Source organism: Zalophus californianus, chromosome 4 (assembly GCF_009762305.2).
Source record: "Zalophus californianus isolate mZalCal1 chromosome 4, mZalCal1.pri.v2, whole genome shotgun sequence".
NCBI lineage: Eukaryota > Metazoa > Chordata > Mammalia > Carnivora > Otariidae > Zalophus > Zalophus californianus.
This window is the reverse complement of record NC_045598.1, coordinates 18,823,123-18,841,988: the sequence shown is the minus strand read 5'-3', so window position 1 is coordinate 18,841,988 and position 18,866 is coordinate 18,823,123. Positions and strand designations below refer to the sequence as shown.

The 18,866-nt window shown below is 43.6% G+C and overlaps 2 protein-coding genes across 4 annotated transcripts in view; one reads left to right on the top strand and one right to left on the bottom strand.

Annotated features, from left to right (window-relative positions):
• The window catches only part of RHCE (Rh blood group CcEe antigens), a 37,830-nt gene extending 23,128 nt beyond the window's left edge, over nucleotides 1-14,702 (top strand). Inside the window, exons 8-10 of the mRNA XM_035727210.1 lie at nucleotides 4,888-4,967; nucleotides 8,055-8,128; nucleotides 12,843-14,702. Coding sequence (XP_035583103.1) covers nucleotides 4,888-4,967; nucleotides 8,055-8,128; nucleotides 12,843-12,869 — 181 coding nt within the window. The 3' untranslated portion in view covers nucleotides 12,870-14,702. The remainder of the gene's footprint in view (nucleotides 1-4,887; nucleotides 4,968-8,054; nucleotides 8,129-12,842) is intronic.
• The window catches only part of TMEM50A (transmembrane protein 50A), a 30,878-nt gene continuing 13,469 nt past the window's right edge, over nucleotides 1,458-18,866 (bottom strand). Inside the window, exon 7 of one of the 3 annotated variants that reach the window (XM_027614576.2) lies at nucleotides 1,458-1,525. In XM_027614576.2, the coding sequence (XP_027470377.1) occupies nucleotides 1,486-1,525 (40 nt within the window). In that variant the 3' untranslated portion in view covers nucleotides 1,458-1,485. Of the gene's footprint in view, nucleotides 1,526-2,438; nucleotides 4,563-14,303; nucleotides 14,702-18,866 lie in introns of those variants that run through there. The other 2 variants (XM_027614584.2, XM_027614554.1) reach the window with 2 other exon arrangements.

Here is an 18,866-nt window from a genome sequence, read left to right as displayed (position 1 = left end):
AGGGCTGGGCCCCTTGTAGCTCGAACAACAGAGATGGCCACAGCCCCACATTATAGGAATCACATACAGCATGCGAGACATCCCTCCTTAAACTGCTTGGGGTAAGGGGGATCCCACTCCAGGTGGGGAAGAGACGGTCTGCGTGAAGCAAGACACCATAGGGATGGGCTTCAACGACGTGTCCGCCACTGTTTTAACAGTTGTGCAACTCAGCCTCTCTCTGAGCCCCTGAGTCCCTCTCTGTAAAGCTCAGGTGACTGTAGGGGCCAGGCAGGTAAGGTTACAAAAAGAGAGCAGTGAGAGGAGGCTGGGAAATCGTGGGCAATTGCTCTGAATTCAGCACCAGGCAACCATGACGGTGCTGGGACCCAGGCTCAGAGTCCCCAGGTCTAATGACTTTTTAAGAGAAACCAGAAATCCAGAGTTATGCACCTGCGCTGCCAACCATTGGCAAAAGATTCAGAGTCATTAGAAACATTGTGTGGGCCAAATTCTGCTCCTGGGCGGCCATCCTGTGACTTCTGAACCACCTACCCTTCTAGTTCCTTAATTCTGTGCTTCTGTGGCTCTCCTAGAGCAGTGGTTCTCAACAGCACTAGCATCACCGGGAACTTGCTAGAAATGCAAATCCTACCCTAACCCAGACCTGCACTGTTAGAAATCTAGTGATGGGGCCCCAGCAATCTGTGGGTCAACCAGCCCTCTAGGGGATTCTCCTGCAAACTAGTTTGAGACTATGAGCCGAGAGCAAACAACAACAAAGAACAACAAAACAAAAAACAAAGGTCAGCCAACCAATGGTGTGCTACTAAAGGACCAACAACCTGCTCTCCAGGAAAACAAAGTCCTGATTGCAGAGGTGCAGATACTCCCATCTGTAACCATGGAGGGGCTATCACTGAACTGAGGGTTGGGAAGGGTTGAGAACAGGCGTTGGTCAACCCGCCCCTGGGAGTGGGCTCTTGCACACCTCTGCGAGTCAGGTCTCACCAGGATGGGACAGTGGAGTACCAAGGAGTTGTCCTCTCTCCTCTGCAGGAACCCAGCAAAGGGAAGGACATAGCGACAGCAATGACCTCTCTTAGGGAGGCCTCCAGTCAGCTGGAAGTCAAGGGCACAGGCTTCAGGGAGGGTCCCATTTACCAGCCGTGTGATCTTAGGCACAGTATACTCAAACTCTTTTCAAGTCTCAGCTTTGATCTGCATGATGGGATAATAAGATCTGCGTCCCAGGGCTGCTGTGAAGATTCAGAATGGAGTGAACACCCTCTTGTCTTCATGATGATTCTTGCTATTGCTCCTTCTACAGGAGAAGCACCTCTGTGTATGGAAAGAGGGACAAAGGACTAGCTGGGAGGCAGAACACTTAATGTGACACGTGGAGCAACTGTTTATTAGCTTCGTGTCATTGGGCAACACGGTTGGCTTTTCATTCATTCCACAATGTTTGCCGAGCTCCTATTCATGGGAGCAAATGTGAACGGGTCACGTGCTTGCCGCTGGGATGGGGCAGGGTTTCCATAAACTGTGGGATTTAAGTGGTGTAGAGACACATTTAAATAACATTGAATCATGCAGGGCAGATGCTGTTTTTCAATTATTCAGTCCTTGGATTGCATCAGGGAGAAAGCCTGCACTCAGGTGCTAAGTGCCTCTGTGCTTCTGACACATGCTGACGTCAGGTCAGGTTGGAAGGCTAGCGAGGCAGCCTCTGGCTGAGACAGTGCTCAGGCTGCATCTGGGGGAGATTTTAGCAACACTTTGCACTGTATCTTTTTACAGTTACCTCCCATTTCTCTACCATTTACACTGGTGACTCAAAGTTTCCTTTTAAATACATTTATTTAAATGTAAAAAAAAAGTCCATTTAAAGAAAAATATTTTAAAAAAATAGTATCCTTGGAATGCCAATATGGCCAAATTTGTGAAGGTAACTCACAGATGCCGAAATTTGGGAAAGATCTGTCTGGACTTCGTGGGTAGATAGGGTTTGAATCCCAAGAGCCACCCATGCCAAGCCATGTGACGTTGGAGACCCTGGTTCACTTTCCTAACCTGGATCTCCCTGTTTGTGGAACAGGGACACTGACAGCTTGCTCAGAGGGCTGCTCCAGCATCATATGAAATCAGATGGTAAACACAGGGAGCAGAGGGCGTGGTGCAGGGGAGCCCACCCTGTGTGGGGACTGTCATGGCTAGCTCTGTGTCATCCATTGCTGCTTTCAGATGGCATCAGGAAAGAGTGAACTGGGGGGCTGGCAGTTAGCAGATTTAGATTTAGCTTCTATGCTACCACTTAATATTACTTTTATTTTTTTAAAGATTTTATTTATTTGTCAGAGAGAAAGAGCGTGCGCGTGGGAGGGAACACAAGCAGGGGGAGTGGCAGGCAGAGGGAGAAGCAGGCTCCCCGTTGAGCAAGGAGCCCGATGCGGGACTCGATCCCAGGACCCTGGGATCATGACCTAAGCCGGGGGCAGACGCTTAACTGACTGAGCCACTGAGGCGCCCCTTAATATTACTTTTAAAAACAAAACGTTTTTGTAGTATAATCTACATCCAGAGAAGTGCAAATATCCTCAGGGCGCCACTTGATGAATTTTTCTGACACGCCCATGTAATCAGCACCCAGAACTCCTTCGTGTCCCATCCCAGGGCAACCATGAACCTGACTTCTAACACCATCGGTCAGTTTTGCCTGCTTTTGTCCTTCATGTACGTGGAATCCTACGGGAAGTCCGTGCTCTTGTGTGCCTGGCTTTGACTCTTTGTAGTTGTGAGACTCTCCCACATTGCTGAGTATATCTGTAGATTGTTCATTTTCATTGGGGAAGAGTATAGAATTGTGCTTGGGTTAACTTCCTAAAGGTGACTTGAGTGATGACATGGAGAGGTCAATGTCATTGAAGGAAAAGTTTAATGTTACTGTTGTCCTGGAAATGAGAGGCTCAACACACCATGTAGGGCCCCACAAAACCTTATTATACCCAGGGACCAGGCAGCAGAGAGAGAGGGGAACTGTGACTATGCCTTCAGCTTGATGGCAGTGGGGTAAGGGGGGGGAGGGGCGGGAGTCCCCTCTTGGGCAGGAATTGAAAGCATATGTTAGAGTTTGTGGTCAGGGGGTTTATAATATGAATTTTGCACTCCCATGAAAGCTGACTTGGTGGAGAGAGAGCAGTAAACAATTTCGGCCATTAGTTGGGCCCTGTGATAAATGAGTGCCATGTAGACAAATATAGAATCTAAGAAACACAGTTAAAGTAAGTGTTCCATTGTGTGAATACAAAACAATTTCTCCATTACTGATGAGCATTTGGGTTCTTTCCGGTTTGGAGCTATTACGAACATTCTAGTATGGCTGCTATGAACATTCTAGCACTTTTTTTTTTTTTTTTTAGAACATACAAATGCTCTTCTGTTGAGTAAATGCCTAGAAGCAGAGCTGTTGGATCATGGCATTCATATGATCCATTTGAGAGGATAGTACCAGTTTTCCACTGTGCCAATCTAATCACCCATGATACCCAAGAGTTCCATTTACCCCATATATTCTCCAGCACCCCATATTTTCCTTCTTTTTAAATTTATCCACTTAGGCATCAAACATCACTTTAATTTTAATTTCCCTGATGACCAATTAAGTGTAGCACTTTTCATTGGCTTTCTGGACATTTGAACATCTTCTCTTGTGAAATATCTGTCCAAGTTCTTTTGCCCATCTTTCTGTTGTATTGTTCTGCCTTTTTCTTATAGATTTGTAGGAATTTTGGATATAGAGCCTTTGTTATATAAATGTATCATAAATATCTTCTCCCATTTTGTGGGTTATCTTTCACCTTCTTAATGGTATCTTTTGATGGACAGAAGTTCTTAATTTTAACACAGTTCAGTTCATCATTGTTCCCTTCATGTTTGTGAGTCCTGTTTAAGAAATTTTTGCCTAGGGGTGCCTGGGTGGCTCAGTCGGTTAAGCGTCTGCCTTCGGCTCAGGTCATGATCTCAGAGTCCTGGCATTGAGCCCCATGTCAGGCTCCCTGCTCAGCTGGGAGCCTGCTTCTCTCGGTCCTTCCCCCGCTCCCCGATCATGCTCGCTCTCTCTCTTGCTTTCTCTCTCTCTTAAATAAATAAATAAAATCTTTAAAAAAAGAAATCTTTGCCTACTGCAAGGTCATATAGATGTCCTCCCAGGCTACTTCATAGTTTAGAGTGAGCTCCTGGGGTCGCCTAGAAGGAGAGAGGACAGGGAAGTATGTTCAACAGGGGTGGGCCGGGGAGATGAGCCTGACAGCCAAGCTCTACTCCACCTTGCCCTGATGGAAATTGAACTTTCATCATTAATTGCCTCATGAGGGAACTTGGGGCTCAGAGAGGTTAAGTGACTTGCCCAGGATCATGCAGCTAGTTACAGTCCTTGGACTTGAACCTGGTTTTCTGCCTCTTGGTCAAGTTCATCATCCATGGTTTCTGAGAATTGAAGTCAGCCAAAGAGGATCTTGGAATCCCCTCTTTCTCTCCATGTCTGTGTGGCTTTGCAGGAACACGGCAGAGGAGTGGGTTACCTGGGGAGAGGAATTCTTTTTTTTTTTAAAGATTTTATTTATTTATTCATGAGAGACAGACAGAGAGAGAGAGAGAAGCAGAGGGAGAAGCAGGCTCCCTGCTCAGCAGGGAGCCTGATGCAGGACTCGCCCCCAGGACCCTGGGATCATGACCTGAGCCGAAGGCAGACGCTTAACCATCTGAGCCACCCAGGCGTCCGAGGAATTATTCTTCTGATAGCCCTTCCTGACAGCAATACTGCTGTTGCAAACAGTCCTTCTTGATCCCAATGACCTCTGCAGTCTGATGCTTGAATGTGACTACATCCCGCTTTGTCATTTCTAGGATCGGCTACCAGTTGTTCATTGGCATTGGGACACTCAGCTTGGCCATGGCTTCAGGTCTGATAGCTGGTGTTTTGACAGGTAAGTGTGAGATGACCCTCCTTCCCCCATGGCCCAGGGCACAGGTCCTGAGGCCAGAGGGCATCTGGCCCATGGCCACATGTGTCTGTGCCTGTGCCCATCCCCTTCTCTGTGAACCCCCGCAGCTCAACCTAAATGATGCACACGGGCTCAGACCTTGATTAACAACAAAAACAGAATCACATGATTTCAGAATTAGAAGGGCCCTCAGAGGTCACCTGCCAGAGGTGTGGACTCTGACAGCCAGATAAAGTAAGAGACTTTCTGGAGGTTACAAGTAGCAGTGAGTGGCAACATTGCAGTCTCCTGAGCTCAGGGCTGGTGATTTCCCCCAATTTTGTACAGCAAGCCAAGGAAACCCATATGCCAAAAAGTTTACCTTCACTCCCTGAGAATACTCACACTGTTGTTTTGTTCAGCAAGTATTTATTCAATATCTGCTATGAGCCAGGGCACTATTCTTAGGCACTAGGGACACAAGAGTGAACAAACACGTTCCCTGATCTCATGGAGCTGATATTCTAGTGAAGGGGGAGGGGATAATAAATAAACAGATAAGTGGAGTATTTACTACGTCAGAGATGGTAAGTGCTATGAAGAGAAATAACTCAGGGTAGAGGAACACAGAGTCGGGGTGAGGATGGGGAGCTCTTTTAGAATGGTGGGAAGGGAAGGCCTATCTAATAAGTTGACCTTTAAGCAGAAACCTGAAAGGAAAGAGGGAAGGAGACATGCCATGTGTTTATTTGGCAGAAGAGCATTCCATGAAAAGAGATACCAAGTGCAAAGGCCCTGAGGCGAGAGCAAAACATGCTCAGTGTGGCTGATATAGATAGAGTGAAAGGGAGAGTGGCAGGGGTTGAGAACAGAGCGGTGACAAGGAGCCAGATCATTCTGAGAGATGGGAAGCCATTGGAAATCTTTAAACAGAGGATTGAAGTATGCTTTTGCTCCTGCAATATGACAGAACAGCAAGACCCTTAGGGAGTTGCTAATCTGCCAGTCTTATTTATATGCTATGTGAAAGTATGATTTCTGTCTAGAACTGCTCACCTTTATTCTACAAGCAAATAGCTTTATTCGTTAGACATTCATATACTGTGTCCCTAAGCAGGGAATGAATGCCAAATAAGAGACCAGATAGCATAAGCGGACATAAAGGAGTTGTATGGCGTTGGGCACCTCAGTTTACTCTCACTGGTCCTTGGGTACCTTCTCTGTAAAATGAAAGGACAGTGGTAACTAATCATTTGGCTTCTTTTCTGCTCCAAAACATGTAGGAAGATATTTTGGAATTGCCTAGGTGATTTTAGAGAGTGAGACTGACTAGAATTACTCTAATATACCCACTGGCCTCAGCTTTCAGCAGAGTCGAAGTGATTGATTAAATACCGGATGAGACAAATGCCTCCCTCCGTAAGTTTACATTCTGTTCGTGGTGGCAGTCTAATCCTGAGTAGGGTTACCAGATTTAGCACGTGAAAACCCAAGGTGCCCTTTTTTTTTTTTAAGTTCAGCATTAACTGAGCATCCTGTATTTTATCTGGCAACCCTCCCCCGGACTGTGACACCATTCACCATTGTCACTAGTATTCACAAAGTGATACTGATTTGTACCATCTTGTAAAGCCCCTGGGAGGGCTTTTTTAATGCTTGCCTGGAGTCAAGAAAGAGAATAAAATATTGTTCCTTTAAGAGTTAAGACCAATGAGTGTTCCTCTTTACATGTGGCTTTGAACATAAGAACACTGGTAAATAAAAAGAACATGAACAATGGAAGGGGGAAAGAGGCCACCAAGCAGCCAAGATAGCACCAAATTGACCCCCTAAAGCTGAGCATTTTGCTTGCCAAGAGCCCCCCCCCCCCCCCGATTTGGGCCTGTCTACACTTACATAAGAAACAATCCCATCAAGCATGGTTATTGGGTTTCCCAGTTCCGGCAGATCAGAAATGGCAGGTTAGAAGTGGGAGAGGTTTCTAGAGGTAAGGCACACTGGTAGAAGTGAGAGGTAAAAAAGACAGCCTAACAGAAGAAAAGAAATTCTTAAAGCTAGACACTAGAACATGAAACTTGGGCTGCTAAGAGAAGCCAACAACCCTCAACAGCTACATACTTTCTCTGCATTAGATAGCACATTTCATAAATGGATGTTCCTAGCAACAGTTCCGATTAAAAAAAAAAAAACAATCTAAATGTGTTTAGTGTTGTCTTATAAGACAAGAAAACATAATATATTTGGGGTGGATTTTCGTCAGTGGTGAGTAAGCCTCAGCTATGTGGAAAGTTCGTGTAGGTGTTAGAGATTTCTGAATAATTCTAGCTAAATGAGGTGTGCTGGTTATACCCTACATGCCAATATCAGTTAGAGGTGTGCAATACAAAAGGAAAATGTGAATAAGTACACGCCTACTCTTGTTAATCTTACTACTTAATACATGGGGACCGATCACCATTAAAAATACACAGATAAATCTATCAACGGCATTTCCCTGGTTCATATGAAAGGTGAGCAATCCCTTCATGTATCCTGGGAAATTCTGTTCGCTTTGCATAGCTGGAGGAATACACAGGGCCAAGCTCTCTGGGCAGAGGCTGGATGGGTGAAAAAACTAGCTCAAAATCAAGTTGGTATAAACTACTTTCCTAACTACACAAGTGGAGTCTTGAGCTGAGGTCACGGAGTTTATTGGAGCCAGTGACACCGGACAGTCAGGAGCACCTAATTGGAGTTGCTGTCCATGGTAGCTCTCGTGTTCCAAATAGATCAGCTTTTAAGTAGGAGCACCGTCTGACAGGGCTCTTCTATTCCACCTTGGGAAGCATGTCAGATAGGGGGCTACTCTACACCTCTCAGTATCATCTAAATCCTTTGGAGATAATTGCTCCTGCCAGTTTCTTTTAAAAGATGTCTATAGAATTAAAGCTGGTCCAGGAAGGCCAGTGCTTCAATTTGGCTGTCTCCTGGCTGTAGAAGAAAAAGGGATTTTGTTGAGATAACCATAGCTGGCCTAGGATATTTTGATTAATTTGGAGATAACAAATGCTGTGCTCTAAAGGTTTAACACATAATTATGAATTTTAACAGGTTTGGTCTTAAACCTCAAAATATGCAAGGGACCTCATACAGCTAAATATTTTGATGACCAAGTTTTCTGGGAGGTAAGATTTTTTCAACCTAAGGTCATAGGTGTTGAGTGAATGAACTTAGAACGGTACCTGTTACATCTGTATATATGTTGACTTGGTGTTTGTGAGAACAAACTAAAAACAAAATTGTGTGTGTGTGTGTGTGTGCTGGTAAAAGCTGGGGAGGGAAGTGGTAAAGGTTACCATTCCCCTGATGCCTCAGAGTCACTGAGGGTCAGAGATGTGAGAACAGCTGCTGGCCACACTTTCCTTATCTGGGGTCATCAACGTAGGCAAAGGATTTGACGTAAAGGTGATCGAATCCTGCAGTGCACGAGCCAGCAGGTCCAGTCTCATTTGACAGACACACTGAGCGGAGCCGTGACCATCTGGGTTCTCACAATGAGTGTGCGGCAGAGCTGGGTCTAGAACACAACTCTTGATAAATGGTAGCTAGTGGACACAAGACCACATGTACTGTAGGAGTCTGGGCTCATTTAGCTAAAGGACAGAGAACTCAAAACAACACGGCTGCTGCTGAGGGTCTCTGTGTTCCATGTAGTGTTTGTTGTCATGACTAGTCTAGAAAGAGGCTCAAGGCTCATTCCCTGTCACCCCACTGCACCCCTCCCTTTGGCCAACACTCATAGTTCACCATGCAGTCTGATGTGTCACCTTGGGTAACTCCCATTTGATGCTGAGGTTGGCTGGGCAAACACTGCAAAATTATAAATGGGATGTGGAGGCTGACAGAGGCCAGGCTAATGCCCAGCATCATACCTTCACGAGCAGCAGAGATAAGACCAGGAACTACACCTCCTGAGTCCCAAGCCAATCCTTTCTCCACCTGGCATGTCTACATACTGATCACTAAAGGGACAGAGACCAGCCTCATTATGGGCCTTGGTGTTAGTGTTTGTAGAGAGAACCTGCCTCTTCTCCTTTGCCTCCTTCTTTATCTCTTAACTCCGCTTCTTCTTCCTTTCCCTTGCCAAAGGGCTTTACGGAGGTATACCTGACTACAACACACATATTTAAAATATACAATTTGATGCATTTCAACATACTTATGTGCCTCTGAAACCATCACTACAGTCAAGATAATGAACATATTAATTGCCACCATGTTTCCTTGTGCCTCTTTGAAACTATTCCCTCCCTAGGCCACCCCGTTCCATCCCCAGACAACCACTGAACTGCCTTCTGTCCAATAGATTGGTTTACATTTCCTATAATTTTATATAAATGAATCATACAGTACATTCTTTTTCTGGCTTCTTTTATTCAGCATAATTATTCTGAGAGTCATCTATGTTGTTGCTTATAAACGGTCTCATCTGGTACCAGCTTCTCCCTACAGCCAGTCTCTCTCAGTCCCTGCCGAGTGTTCTTGCCCCTTTGGTGGTAGCAGGGTAATCTAGTGAAAGGACTCAGGAAACTGGTTTAACTCATCCATTCATTCCACAAGTATTTATTGAGCAACCCCTATATGCCAAGCATTCTGCTATTAACGAGGGATGCCACAAATGGGACCAATATCCAGCTCAATTATTTGAGTTGCAATAAATATTTGCTGAATGAAGGAAGGAAATTTGAGGAACACCCCCCACCACCACCACCACCACCAATGCTGGGCACTGCAGCAGCAGGTGAAGTGAAACCACGGGTACGGACCTGGAATGAGAAGACCTGAATTCCAGTTGCCATTCTGCAAGTTCTCATGGAGGCAAGTTCCTTGACCTCTCTTACTGGTAAAATAAGAATGGTAATCTTTGTTCTACCTCACTGGGTTGTTTCGAAGACCAAACGAGGTAATAATGGCTGTAACTACATTCTATAAACTGTAAAATGCAAAGCACCACATGAACAGGAAAGCTTATTACTGGGGGTTTAGCCAACCATGAAGGAATGCGTAAGCATAATAGTTATCATTTATCGAAAGCCGATAGTTTCCGATTTTGTGCTAGATGCTTTTCAGCATTATCTGATTTTATCCTTACAACAACCCTGTACAAGAGTAAGCATCCCTGTCTTAAGGATGAAGAATGGGGCGCCTGGATGGCACAGTCAGTGAAGCATCTGACTCTTGGTTTCGGCTCAGGTCATGATCTTGGGGTTGTGAGATCGAGCCACACATTCGGCTCTGGGCTCAGCACAGAGTCTGCGTAAGACTCTCTCTCCCTCTCCCTCTGTCCCTCCCCACCACACTCTTTCTCTTTCTAAAATAAATGAGGAGGAAGAAGAGGAAGAAAAAGAAGGAGAAGAAGGAGTAACTTGTCCAAAATGATAAAGCTAGTAAATGGAAAAGGAGGAATTTGAACTGGTATCTGTTTGGCTTGAAAGACACAGCTGCTCCTGGAGGATAGTTACTCCTCCCCCCACTATTCTGATTTATCCTCTTACAGCTGAGCAGAACATTTATTCAGCAGTAGAACACAGCTTTCATTTGAAAAGCCAAATATCCATTAAAGAGGCAAGAGTTCAAACTTCCAAAGCTGATAAATCCAGGGGTAATTTTTTTTAAAACCATCTGAAAAGACATTTTAATCACTGAATGTCCTAACGCACTTCAGAGAACCAGACGCCTGGGGTTGGAAAGGACATTCCTTCACTGGTTGCCCAAACCATGCCCGACAGTTCTTGGGATGGGGCATTCACCACTCCTCAAAGGTACCCATGTCATCCTTGGGTGGTTCTATTACTAATTAATCATTCATTCACTAATTAATTCCATTTAATGTATTCCCTAATATATGACAGAACTCTTGTGTGAAGAGCTGGAGAGACAAATCTAAATATAATGCAGCTCAAGGAACTGCATCTACTAAGCCTCTGTCTTCCTATAGATTACAACGATCCTACCTCAGATACTGGTTTACAAAAATTCAGTTCCTGACACAATTTTTCATAAATTCCTTCCTTCAACTTTTATTTCAATTTAATAACCCATGGATTTTATTTCATGCTTTCCAAAGCACAAGGACTCACTGACATCCACTTATTAAAAACTAATTCCACAGTTAACCTTTCTGAAGAAAATAGCTTTTTTTGTGAGTCTATCGCAGACAAGCCCCTGTCCTGGGTACTGTGTGGGGGTTCAGAGAAACTAGGGCTTTCACCATGTAGAAGGACTGGATCTTTCTATGTGCACAGCTCTATGTGTTAAGCACTGAGTGAGTAATCCTGGCAGTAGCTGCTGGACAAATGAGAGAAGGTAGAGTTTGGGGAGGTCAGGAAACATGGAACTTGGAGCTGTGTTGGATTTGGTTAAGTGGCAGGAAGTGAAAGACATTCCAAGCAAGGGGAAGGTTGTGAGCAAGAACTGGAGAAGCAGGAGGCAACCTGGCTCAGCAGGATGGTTGGTGAAGGGAAAGATGAAAGGTAGGCGAGAGCCACTTGACTCATCCTCCAGGCAACTGGAAGCTCCCAAAAGTTTAAGTGGGGAAATGATAGGATAGTTTTAGAGTTAAGTGGAGCAAGACTAAGCTCGTAGGATGGATTCTGAAATGAGTGCAATATGCTGAAGATCATCCATTGGCTTCTGAACAAGTATTTGCAGTTTATTTTTAAAATGATTTTATTGCCAAGAAACATAAACACCACCACTGTTTTAGCATATAAATACCTCAGAATCTGTTGAGTCCCTCCTGCTGTGTTAGGCAAAATTCTCAAAACCTAGCCTCATCACACTGGTATTACCCCTGCTTCTGATTTAAGATACACATTGTAGACACACAGTAAGGATCCAACAAATGCTTGTTCAACAAAAATGAGGAGAGCGGGTTTCTAAAGCAAAGTAGTAAGACAGATTAGGAGCCTGCCAATGGACTCCTCCCCTCTTGGAGAGGCCCCTGAAAAGAGCCTTGTTCTGGAAGGCGGATCTGAATTCGAGTCCTAGTTCACCCACTGGCAGGCTAGTAGTGCCTTCAGGCACGTCTCTTTACTTCTCTGGGGCTCAGTTTCTTCATTTGTAAAATGAGACCAAATTCCACATTCTGGAGTCAGACGGATCTGGGTTCTACCACCCCTTGTTCTGTGACCTCTCAGAGCCTCATTGTTCCCATCTCTGTGGAGATAGGAATAGTAATATCTCACCAGGTTGTGGTAAGGGTTTAAAGGAGATAATGTGTGAAATGATAGCACACTGATCCTCAAAAAACAACCCATAAATGTTAGCCACTCTGATTCCCACTTCTACAATTCTGTGGTCCATGTTACCAGACATGCAGAGATTTATGGCAGGGTGTGACATGGCACCACCCAAGAACTGAGGATATGCTCAGCTTGCAGAAGAGAAGACCCAAAGGAGACCTAAGAACAATCTTCAAACACTTGAAAGATTGTCATGTAGAAAAGGACAAATATTTGTTCCTATGCTTCTCCAAAGGATTTACCTAGTCCAGTGGGCGATGCTATATAAACTGCCAACAATTTGAACTTGTCTGCAAAATTACTACGAAGTAATTCATAGTGCGGTGAATTTACCCATTGGGTGAACTGCGTCCCGTCACTGGGGGCAAACAAAAGCCAGATCACTATTTATCAATGATGCATGTAAAGAGCTGTAAGAAATGAGATCTAAGAGTTCTTCAATTCAGATTTTGTGAAAGACCCTCTAAGACGTCTGTGATAAGACATTTTTGTCAACATGTCAGTTTCCAGAGTTCAAGCCAGAATCAGTATGTGTCCAAATTTTAAGACGATACGGGTTCATCTGTAATAAAAGTTACTTGTTTTGTTTTCACAGTTTCCTCATTTGGCTACTGGATTTTAAGCAAAAGCATCCAAGAAAAACAAGGCCTGTCTGAAAATGAGACAACTTCCTTTCACTGTTGCCCCCCTTTTTTTGTGGATGACACACTCGTTACAGCAAAGTCTCCTTATATACAATGGAACAAGGTCAGAGATGAATTTGGTATTAAAAAATAAGATTAAAAATTTATTTGAATGGTAATTTCATAATAGTTTAAAATAAATGTTTGGTTTCATTAAAAATAATGCCATCAGTATTTTCTTGGGTGCAGACATGTAATTAAGGTATTGGTTCAATTTTATTGACAATTCCTAGATTCTTTCTCATGCTTAACAAAGTGTGCTATGCTACCCAGTGAACTCTTGTCTACATCAGCAGAGCAGAGAATAAAATAGGGAAAAATGAAGAATTCACTTATATTTAGTCCTATAACGTGCACATTGTGTTTCTATTTCAGCACTTTCACAAAGTAGTTCTTATAACCTGGGCACATTCTGGATTTAACTATAGGGAAAAACATAGTAAAGTGTGGAGATACAGTGTCTCAAGATTAAAAAACTGGTTCTATGACCTTGAGAAAATCAATGTTTCCACAGTCTGGGTTCCCTCATCTGGTAAAAAGAGAAGGTGGACCTTCAACCTCTCATATGCCCTCGAATTCTCTGAAAACCCACCGTGAGTGATCGGCTGTGGGATGGCAGCAGCATGGCCATTTTTTGAGTGTGTCTGGATGCCCAGGAGATATTCCATATGTACACAGTGAAAGACCACATGGCTGGTGTGGACAAGAGCACCACAAATTTAAATCATCTAGGAGATATTCTGTGTTTCAGGCAGGGCTAACTATAGCAAATTTTATGAAAGAAAACATTTCGAGCTGTATTTCTAAAGAACAGGTACCCCATAGTTTGCTAGTTCATTTACAAGATTCCCATTTTGCCAAGGTGGGGGGAAGGGGAGAGCCTGACAAAAGGAACAAACTATGAGAATTCTCAGTAGTTAATGTCTGTCATTTTAATTGACCTTGCTGGTCTATTTTGAGGTTAGTGGTTCAGTACAGAGATACGATGAAACTTGGAATCCAATTTATTGTCAAACCAACAACAAAAAATTTGCCACCCGAGTAAAGCCCAGTGTCAAGTCTCTGTCCTTTTCCCTTCTTTCAGTGGTGGATGTGGAGTGACTGTCAGCATCCCCCCAGGACCATGGGTCATGGCTGAGTGATTGCCACTCCCCACCCCCCCATTAGGGGCACCAACACGGTCACTCACCCCTTGGGAGACCCTCAACAGCTACTTACGCTGAAATGCTTCCAGAATTTTTGGCAAAACTGTATAAACCAAACACAAAGTATAGTGAGAAAGAATTCTGACCACTGCATAGATTTAAAAACAAGAAATGTTTATGTTTCATTTAACATTTGACACAGAATAGGCCACATTTAAACAGACACAATAAATCTTTGGAGCACTTTAATCTGTAGTTTTAGACCTTGGATATGACAAATGCTCATATAAGATGTATCCATAATTCCTTTTGTAATTTATTTTTACAAGTTATACCATGATAAAACTTAATAAAAATTACTCATGTGGCCTATTTTCAACATTTTATAAGTTAATCCGATGCACACCACAATAGATTTTTGTTGTTGTTTACATAGGAAGTTCTCATGATTTTAGTATTACACAAACTGAAGCTGAGACTACACTCGAAAATGAGTTTAGAAAATGGCATTACAAAAAACTGGGGAGTGAGTAGTAAAAAACCCATGCAGGACTGCTGTGCGGAAGCAAACCGGATGTTTTCACTGCCATAAGTCTTCAGTGCGGCCAAACTTAAAAACCAGTCCTCTGCAAATAAAATAAGAAACATCACATCTAGTTGAGTTTGGGGGGAAAAAAAAGAGTACGTGAGATTGGGAGAATGGTGGGAAACTAGCAACAAAGGATTGATGAGTTGTATGAAAAAAACCATGGAATGCATCAGAACACAAACTGATCATGTGCTTCCCATGTCCTTGACTTCTGGGTACTGGAGACCTATGCCACTCTTAAAAAGTTAACCGATGTTTAGTATGTAACCATTATATGTCTAATTTTATCATATTCATTCAACAAACCTTTTTTGAATATAATGTGCTAGGTGCTCAGGCTATAAAAATACAAAAGATATGGTGTCCCTGCCCTCAAGCTGCTCACATTTCACATTCTTGGTGACACAATGTAGTAATGGTGGAGGGAGCGTGGGGGGGGCGGAGAAGGGGTGTATTTATCAAATGTTGAGAGAACACGGAAACATAGAGAATTTATTCTGCCTGAATGTGTTAGGAAAGAAGTTACAGAAGTGGTAATATTTGGAATGGGCTTTGAAGGATAAGCAGCAGTTTCAATGGGAGACTGGTAGGAACAGGAGCTAGTGTGACGAAGGAAGATGTTTCAGGGAGAGGAAACAACATATCAAAAGGCAAAGAGGAAAAAAAGACCACAGGGCCTCAGGAGAAGCCCGAAAGACTGTTGTGTCAGGAATATACCCACACAGAACTTACCACCCAGGGTTTAGGTGGGCAACTGTCTACAGCTGTCCTCAAGGTTTCGACTTAAAGAGGGGCAAGACGGCAATTGTATGCATAAGGAGCTATGGGTCTATGTCTAGATCTAGATCTCTGGATAGACGTAAAGATACCTGAAGTGTAGCAGAGAAGGGAGGAGGGCAATATGGCTGGATTATAGCTTAAGAGATAAGAAAGATAGGGAACAGAGGTGGCCAGGATTTGGTAAACCAACTGACTAATTGGTGGCTAATTGCCCACAGGGGCCGCACATGCCTTAAATGAGTCAAGAGGGCAGGTGCCAGCCTGTATGTTCTACTACAGAGGGCAACTGATACTCACTCCCAGGCAATTTATGAAATGGGGTTTTGCAGAGATGCACCCCGTTTAAAAGGAACAACTATCTACCTCCAGCTGATTGTTGCTGTGCAAGGCTCAGGATTGTCAGATCTTCCAGTTTTTGAGGAAAAGCCAAAAATTCAGATTTTAACGTAAAAATCTCTTGGTTTTAAATGTTGGCTCAATAAAACAGAAAATACTGTACAGGATAAATAAAACAGAACTATGGACAGAATTTGGCTGGATGGCCACTAGTGTTGAGTTCTTCTGTAGACAGCTCCAAGTTCTGAAAAATTTTAAGATGAGAAATGACAGCATTAGAGCCATGTTTTAGAAGAAAAAGTGACATAGGAAAACTGGATCCAAGGGAGGAACCATCAGGGATGTGAAGTGCTCAGGAAGGGACGATGGTGACCCAACAACAGAAACGGACAGAAAGAGAGCAAGTCTGAGACCCTTCAGAGGCCGTTCAAGAGGCCTTGGATGTGGGGGGCAAGTGGGAGGAAGAAACTGAAGATGGTGGTAGACGTGGCACGGGCTGGTTTGCATTTGTTTTCTCATGTCTTCCAGGCCCCAGTGTCTACTCAAGGTTAAGCCTGCAATCGTAATGATCAATTTAAAAAGGCTTTCATAAGCCTTTCTAGAGGTAAACCCTTGAGTGTTTTTTGAGGAAAATAAAAATGCAACCAGGAAACTGTCTGTATGCTCTCTTGCAAGTATGTTAATTTCTCTTTATAAAGGATTTCATAAAGCTCCAAAAGGGGATTTGATCTCTGATCTTCTGGTTAATAGCAGGCCTCTACCCTCCAGATAGCCTGGATGAGACATACTTCAGAATGAAGACTAGTCAACAGATGTAAACTGTAATCTGAAGAGTTTCTTGGGCAAAACCCAGTCCCTCCTACACTGTCAGATGGTCACCTTTGGTACTGACATCTGTGTCTGATTTCTGAAACAGTAATTTCTCAGCTGCTGCTGAGTATTATTGTTCTGTTACAAATCAGAATGGTAGGCAATCTGCTACAACTATTCTAGTAACAGTGTTTATTAGTTGAATTTAATTCCAATTTGCTTATAGTTATTTTAAAAAAACATGGTTTTGGGGCGCCTCGGTGGCTCAGATGGTTAAGTGTCTGCCTTTGGCTCAGGTCATGATCCCAGAGTCCTGGGATCGAGTCCCGCATCGGGCTCCCTGCTCAGCGGGGAGCCTGCTTCTCCCTCTGCTTCTCTCTCTCTCTCTCTCTCTGTCTCTCATGAATAAATAAATAAAATCTTTAAAAAAAAAAACAACACGGTTTTTAGTCTTTATAATAGGGACATTAGTACCAAATAAGAAACTAACCAAACTTGTTCCATATAAAAGGAATTTATCGTAACTAATTTGAGACAAGTCAATGATCGGTTTCCAGGGTTTTGTGACATGAAAACTGCTATGTGAACTCATGTGTTTCTTCCCTCACTGGAAGAGACAACACATTTCCTGCAAATCTTCCCGCTCAATCCCCTGTCCCTCCCTCCTGAGACACAGTGACTTCTCTGCTATGGCAGCATCTCAAGATGGACCTTGCTTTACCCCTTCTCTCTGCCACAGTAAAGAATGATAAAGAAGGCTGCTGTTTGCCCCTCCCTGGCTGGTTCTCAGTAAATCCCCTTCCCCTAACTCCATCCTGAAGTTTTTCTTCCACACCCTCACACTACCTCCCTTGGCTGAAGTTGTGGGGCCCTGAGTTCCCAAGGGCCTCCCACCCTGTGGAGACACTGGGGTAGTGAGCTCAGGATGCTTGGGGCCCAAGCCTCAGCACTGCAGCTTGAAAGGAAAAGAAATCCTACCTACCCACACCGTCCTGCTCATGAACATGCTACACTAGCCTACAAAATAATAAACGTACCGGAATTTTATTTCATAAAGCTGAGGAATGAGGTTTACTCGTGCTATGTTTTTGAAGTACAGTGTTATACTCCCAAAAAAGGAGGGGGGAGGAGAGAAAGAGAACTGATACTAAACAACTGGCTGAGGACAGCAAAAGGAGAAAACATCAACTGAATTCACCCCCAAATCTGGAACGTCATCCTCCTAGTAGCTAGAGCCTGAACTCTGTAGTCAGACAGCCTCAGTTTTAGCCACGTGATCTCAATCAAGGGGCCTATTTTTTCTGTGCTTACTTTCTCACATATAATATGGGGATAATAATGGGGCCGCCTTCAGAGTTGTTACAGGAATTAACTGAGAGCATACAGGTAAAATACTAAGAATGGTGCCTCGCACATAGTAATTGCTCAATAAACTCTGGTCATTATTATGTTCTGCATAAAATCAGTGGCTTAACTTTTTGTTGTTGTTGTTTAAACCCTTTGGGTTTTCTCCACTAGTTTGAGGACCCAAGGAAAGATCCAAAGACGTTGTGCATCTTGCCATCTAAGTTCACTTTTTTCTTATTTCCAGACTGATTTTATAAAACTGCAAGAATTCCTGGTGGAGGAAAAGTTTGGATACCACTGCTGAACGTAACTGAAAGGCAACTATCAGCATTTCATGAGTGGCTGAAGTAGATATGGGGCTTCAATTTCGTTTTGGGGGGTCGGTAAGAAGGGATAGAAAAGAAGTCCTACAATAGACTGTCCTAGAATACAGAGCAGTTTTTTAACCTTTTTTTGGATTAGGGACTTCTTTGAAAATCATGAAAGCCATAGACTCTCTTCCTAGAAACACCCAGTGTCTTGCATACAGAAATGTCTGGTGCTTTCCCCTCTTCAGAACCCTACCCATAGGATGATGGTTAAGAACCCCTGATGCAGGGGCACCTGGGTGACGCAGTCGGTTAAGAGTCCAACTCTTGGTTTCAGGTCAGGTCATGATCTCAGAATCCTGGGCTTGAGCTCCAGGCTCAGGGTGGAGTCTGCTTGAGATTCTCTCTCCCTCTGCCCACCACCCCCAATCTCTCTCTTTAAATAAATAAATAAATAAAATCTTAAAAAAAAAAAAAAGAATCCCTGATGCAGAGGATAAAGAAGATTTTGGGTGCGGGTTGGTGGGGGTGGTGGTGGCAAGGGTGGAAGGCTTAGTATCCAGGAAAGAATGAACATTAGAGAAGATTATTGATGAAAATATTAAGGTTTTTAGGGGTTTA